The sequence below is a fragment of the Chenopodium quinoa genome, unplaced genomic scaffold (genome assembly GCF_001683475.1).
Source record: "Chenopodium quinoa cultivar QQ74 unplaced genomic scaffold, ASM168347v1, whole genome shotgun sequence".
Classification (NCBI taxonomy): Eukaryota; Viridiplantae; Streptophyta; class Magnoliopsida; order Caryophyllales; family Amaranthaceae; genus Chenopodium; species Chenopodium quinoa.
In genome coordinates, this window is record NW_018743331.1 from 5307466 (window position 1) to 5314421 (window position 6956).

Consider the following 6956-nt stretch of genomic DNA (forward strand, 5'->3'; position numbering starts at 1 on the left):
ATGTTTAAGAAGTTGGCTCAAGTTAGGCCACCAGTTTTCAAGGGAGGTGTTGATCCTACTTTTCTGGAAAACTGGATTCGAGAGTTTGATAAGTTATTTGTGGCATTGAATTGTCCTGAGGGTATGAAAGTTGACCAAGCTGCTATGTACCTTAAGGATGAGGCTGATATCTGGTGGAGAGATAGTGCTGAAATAGTTAAGGCCGAACCAAATTTTGGGTGGGAAGTGTTCAAGACTGCATTGAGGGATAAGTTTTACCCCCCATTTTTTAAGAAACAGAAGGCTCAAGAGTTTCTAAACATAGAGATGGGCCGAATGTCAATTTCAGAGTACTATAATAAGTTTATGACCCTTGCTAGGTTTGCCCCTGAGGTTGTCCCGACTGAAGAACTAAAGGCTCAGAGGTTTGAACAAGTATTAACCAAACAGTTACAGAAAGACCTAGCTTGGAAAGTCTTTAAGACCCTAGATAAGGTATATGAGAGAGTTGCACACATGTACCATCTGAACTCTAGGGATGTGGGAGAGAGTGCTAAGGTTGGGGAGAAAAGGAAGGACTTTGGGAATTCTGAAAACCAAGGTAACCTCAAGAGGTTTAGGAATGGGAACTCATCTGAGAGGGGTAACCAGTATGTTAGCAATTCTTCTAATGATAGCAATGGGGAGAGGAAATTCTTTTGCAAGTGGTGTTGTAAGAACCACCCTGGGAAAGACTATGATGGGAATTTAGTGACTTGTAGGTTTTGTAATAAGAAAGGGTATAGGGAGTATGAGTGTTACACTAAACTGAACCAACAAGGGAATAATGGAAATGGTGGAAGCAACCAACCGAGGTCTAGTAATTCCTATAAACAGGTAGAAAAGAGAAATGGGCAGAGTGGTCAATATGGGAAGTTCGGGAATGGAAACAACAATGGAACAATAGACCTGACAATGGAAACAATAACTCGGGCAATGGCAACAATGGTCACCAAGGAAAGAGCAACACTCCCGGGCGCTTGTCTGTGATGAGCAAAGGAGAGGCTGAAAGGTCCTCAGATGTAGTCACTGGTACTTTTTCTATTCACTCTGTTTCTGTCAAAGCCTTGTTTGATTCTGGAGCAACTTACTCTTTCATCTCTACTTCTGTTGTACACAAATTAAACTTATCTGAGTCGAGTCATGTTGATGTGTCACTCAGTCTGCCTACTGGCAAACTTGTTCATTGCAATAGGTTATTCAAAGGCTTGCCTTTGAAAATCGGAGAGGCTGTTTTTCCATCGAATCTTATTGAGTTTAACTTAAGGGACTTGGATGTCATTCTAGGGATGAATTGGCTAAGCTTATACAAGGCTAAGATAGACTGTGAGATACAGAGAGTGCACCTGAGTGATCCTTTGGGTAAGACGGTGTTCTATAGACGTTTTCGGAAGCCGAAGGGCATTGGGATCATTTCTGCTTTAAAGGTTAAGAACTTGGTGAGTAAGGGGTATCCATTGTACTTTTGTTGTGTCCAAGATTTGAGTATGGGTGAGAGTAGGCGGATTGAATGTACCCATTGTGAATGTACCCATTGGCTTAATTCCAGAAGCTGCACCTATTTCTAAAGCACCCTATAGAATGGCACCGACTAAGATGAGTGAGCTAAAGGTTTATTAGGCCTAGTGCATCACCTTGGAGAGCACCGACCTTGTTAGTGAGACATAAAAAATGGAAGTTTGAGGCTATGTATTGATTATAAAGAGTTAAATAATGTGACTGCGAAGAATAAGTATCCTTTACCTAGGATAGATGACTTGTTTGACCAGCTGAAAGAGGTGAGTATGTTTTCAAAGATCAATTTGAGGTCGGGGTACAATCATTTGAAGGTTACAGACAAGGACATTCCAAAAACTGCCTAAAGGACTCATTAAGGGCACTATGAGTTTACAGTCATGCCTTTTAGGTTAACCAATGCACCTGCCATATTCATGGACCTGATGAACCGAGTGTTTCATGACTACTCAAAAAAGTTGTAGTTGTGTTCATTGATGACATATTGGTGTATTTGAGGAATGAAGAAGAACATGTTTGAGAACCATTCTGGAAACTGTTAAAAGTAAGAAACTGTATGCCAAGCTTTCAAAGTGTGAGTTCTGGTTGGAAAAGATTACATTTATGGGGCATTACATTTCCAAGGAGGGTGTATCAATAGATCATGTGAATCAAGGCGGTGAGTGAGTGGCCTACTTCTAAGAATGTGGCTAATGTTCGTAGTATCTTGGGATTAACAGGGTATTATAGAAGGTTGTTAAAGACTTTGTGAAGATAGTGAAGGTCCTTTGGTCTAACCATGAGTACGAAGAGGCTATTTGGGAGGCCGAAGAAGAGATGAGAAAGAAATACCCCGAGTCATTTGGTGAGGTGAGTTTCGAGGGCGTAACTCTTTTCTTTTAAGAGGGGTAGAATGCAGTGTGATTTGGCGTTTATACCTCATTTATGCCATTTATTGCTTTAAGTTGCATGATTTTTCTTATTATTGGAAAGTATTGTTGTGTTTGCATGCTAATTAAGTACGTAAACTTTGGCCAAGTACAAGTTTATCGAGTATGAGCTCAGTTTGTTAGGTATGAATGATTGAGAAACAAGCAATTTACAGCAATACAAAACGTAATAGTTTTGAGAAATTATGAATTTTGGGTTAAGTTTCGGGGACGAAACTTCTTTTAAGAGGGGTAAATTGTAATCCCCCATATTTTTCTTAGTAAATAATAATTATATATTTTTATGTATACGAATATTTTATGATAATTTTATACTTATATAAATATTTTGGAAAGATTTGACAAAACAAAAACGATCACTTATATTTTAATAGCAATGTTGCTTCACTACCAAAAAAAAAAAAAAAAAAAAAAAAATTAGTTACTCACTTCGGGCCAAAGACTACCATTTTAATTCTAAAAAAAAAACCCTTAAGCCCATGCCCTCATTTTAAATTAACTTCTCCACTCAAAACTCTCCTATAAACCCATCTACTGCTTCCCCTACTCCCTTTCCCCTTTGCTTCCCCTTCATTCGCGACTCTGACAAAAAAAAAAAAATTCGCTCCAACCTGAAACCGTCGCTGCTGCCTCCACCACCGGCGACCTTCCGCTGCTGCCACGGCCACTTGCCCTCAGCCGAAACCTGCTGCCACCGTACCCAGCCGGTTTCCTCCACCTTCCCCTTCTCTTTTATTTTTCTCTCTTTCTTGTTTAATTCTCTTTAAAGCTTCAATCTTTATATGAATTTTTCAATGATTAATAATTATTATGGTTTGATTATGTTTATGAGTTATAAAAGATTGCAAATTTATGTACTTTATTTGATTTATGGAATAAAATTTCAGATTTGGTTTATGCGAGAATTGAACGTTTGAATGTTGATTTTTCATGATTGTTAGGGTTTAATAACGTGTTGCTAAAGTTATTCAATTCAAGCATGATTTTGTTGTGATTTTGCTATGAATATGATGATGTGTAATTCAACAACAAGCTCTAAATTTTTCGGAATTAATTTCTGAATTTTGTTCGTAATTTCCCTTAATCACGTCTTGACTCTGACTTGTCTGATTTTTGCAAAACAATAATGTTTTTCGTGTGTAAATTCAGCCTCTAAATATGATTTTTGGGCAGTTTTAGGTTTTTAACGAAGGATTGATGTTATAAATAAATTTTCAGATTATAATACTACTTTAAAGTTGCTGAAATTTTATGCTATAAGCTATATTTTCATGATTTTAACATACAAACTTGTAATTGAACTTTGAATTATTAACTTTGACTATTGTGAGCAATTTAAAGGCATTAATTCAATAGTTTAAGGGGTTTTAAATTAGCTTGCTATTGCTGTAAATTATATTGCTTGGGTATTAATTGAGCTATTGTTGTTTTGTTTAGGAGAGGACTTCGTAGAAGGTGACTTCTAGCCTTAAGGTGGCCAACCAATTCGTGTACTCAAGGTACGTATAAGAATACGAGGAACCTTGATTTTAGGAGCATGTTTAGGGACTTGGAAAGACCTAGAATCATGCAAGGGAACTTGTGGATTGGTTGGAATTGTTTGGTAATGAGTTGGTTGATGATAAATGTGATGATTGGTTTAATTATGTATGAGAAATTTGCATTGATTTTCCTTATGAGCATTATTAATGAAATAATTTGCAATGTGAGCTTAGAGGCAAAGATACAAGGACATATGGAATGAATCAATTTAATTACTTATTCATTTATATTGAAATAGAATGAGTAAAGGAAGAATTACAGTCTTATAAGACGAGGCTGAGGATTGAGGTGCCTTATGCACTTAAGGTGTTTATACACCGAGGTAGTTATAGGATTCAATAATAATTGTTGTTTGTCACTAATAAATTAAGAATTGAATTGGAAACTTGAATGGTTTGAATGATTGATGTATGATTGGTTGTGTTGTTTTGCATTTGAGTCATCACCAAGTTTAAACTGGTAAATTACGTAAAGTGCAAGAAGGATGAGCAATAAAACTCTGGATTTGTGCACATCTAGAGTAATGACAAACAGGGGTTGGGGTTCACGGCGTATTAGCCGTGTACTTTTCAGTGACCGTCTTAATGGAGGCGCATTCAGTTGGAAGAGTGCTAAGCAAAGCACGACTGTAGATTCTAAAACTAAAGCCGAGTACTTGGCAGCTTCAGAAGCCAGCTAAGGAGGCAGTTTGGATTCGTAAGTTCGTTGGTAAACTTGGTGTTGTACCCTCAATAAAGGGACCGATAGACCTCTATTGTGACAATAATGGAGCTATTGCTCAGGCTAGGGAGTCAAGGGAACACTAGAAAGTTAAACATGTCATGAGGCGATTTCACATGATAAGGGAATGAAAATCCGAGGGTGAAATCAGAATTTGTAAGATTGGAACAGACGACAATGTAGCCAATCCAATCACTAAACCTTTGCCTCAAGTGAAACACAACAAGCACGTTGAGGCAATGGGAATTAAGCATGTCAGATATTTTCTTTAATTTCCCTGTCTGTGTGTTTTAATTAAGTTGTGGAGATCTTAATGTAACACACTTAGTTAAACCATTCATTAATGGAGTAATCTTAATTTTTCGCAAGTTATTATTCCATTTCTATTTAAATGTGGTTTAGAATTAAATAATGAGTCCACTCGATTTGAGAATATTCAAAATAGGGTATCAAAACAATGTCTTGGATAAAGAAACACCTATTAAGTGAACGTTGAATATCATATCAAAACTATCCAACCGAGGTCATTTGAAAGTTGGACGACTAATGACCGTGTAAGATTAGTGTGTAGTATGATTTATGGCACCGTTTCTTGTGCTACAAGGACAAGATTTTCATAAACCATTTGTGCAGGTATTAGTTTGGAACTATACCGGATCGACTTATGAGAATACTTTAAGAGATTTAACAGTCGTCATAAGTATAATACTCATTATGGCTATCGGAACCTCTTTCCTTGACCATGAGTATTGTTAGTTCTCTTGTTTGAGTACTAGTCCGTTTTGATGTTGTCAAACATCTGCCGTACAAGGGGATTATAAAGGCAACACTCGGGCGACTAGGGCCTCTTAGTAAGGGAAGTTAACAATGCAAGACTGGGAATGTCCCCCTATTAACAGTAGGAAATATGTCTTTGTTGTTTACAAGGCCTCTCGAAGAGCGAGACTGTGAAAATGCATGGTCCTGCTCAGATGAATTTTAGAAATCATCTGCTTATTGACAATCGAACTAAAAAATCAAGAAATACTTCTGGACGTAATAAGGATGACGAAGAATCTTACCTTATAGTTCATGATGAGGCATTAAGTGACATAGGAAAATATGCTATATACAAACAACACAGTTGTCCGGAAGGACAAGTGGGAGATTGAAAGGAATGGTGTTATTCGAACAAGTGTATTATTCCGATAGAGGGTTCGAAACTAATTAGGAAAGCTAATTATTCAGTGAGGTTAAGTGATTGGAATGCCTAGTTGGAGGCCGCTTCAGATTAGTAATATTAATGTATAATTAATATTACAGCTTGCTCTTGGCTGAACCCTTCAGGTCAGACCCAATCGTGTAACCGAACCAAGGCGACAAATTAATCTGGAGGATTAAATAAGTTGATAGAGATTTTACGAACGAAGACGTCAAATTCTGAGCTTAGATCGTCAAAGCCGAGCGTTGAACGTCGAGCCGAATTTAGGAATCGACGAGATGAAAAATTAGTCAAACAACAAGTCAACACGCGTGAAAATCCTAACCACGCAATGGCCTAGCCATTCGAGGGCTAGGAGGCTAGCATGGCTAGCCGAAGTCCTTGCTACAAGGTAAGGCTTGGCCGCAAGCCCAACATGCATCACATGCATAGGTTGGGCGAGCTGGCCGAGCAAACCATGAGGGCAAGGCTGGCCAGTAAGGCCAAGCGTGCATGCATGGCACAACAGCAAGGCCAGCAGCTAGCAAGGCTTGCTGGGCCTCACTGGCAGGTGCAGCGCCCAGCACAGCTGCCCGCATATGCGTGCGAGGCTTGCTCGCTAGGCCGCGTGAATGTGCGAGCTGGCTGGCAGGCCCATTGGAGTACCAGGCCGCCAGCAAGGCGCGCCTTGGTGCCCAAGGCTGTGTGCTAGCTGGCCGTGGGCTATTGAAGGCCGGTTTATGGAGTTGTCTTACTTGGGGAGCAATGGAAGGGTGGTCCTTCCCTTGTGATCCTCACCTTCTCTCTTGCTCTCCTTGTGACACTTGTTTGCTAATTGAATTTTTATTTAATTTAATTTGGAATTATATTAATTCATTGTTTTTCACATTTCACCAACTCTCCCACATGAAAATTTGATGGAAACGCTTGGGAGAAATTCCCTATAAATACAAACTTTGGGTATTGGGAATACTCACTTCAGTAGAACTCAAAAGGAATCTCTCACAAAGTGGGAGAAAGCCTTAAGTTCGTAAAACTCTAGTAATTTTGGT

At 38.7% G+C, this 6956-nt stretch overlaps 1 protein-coding gene across 1 annotated transcript; it reads left to right on the top strand.

The window, feature by feature from the left end:
• On the top strand, positions 1-1008 carry LOC110737564. Its single transcript, XM_021917905.1, has one exon. It carries the CDS (start codon positions 1-3, stop codon positions 1006-1008), a length of 1008 nt encoding a protein of 335 aa, XP_021773597.1.
• The last annotated feature ends 5948 nt before the right edge of the window (positions 1009-6956 follow it).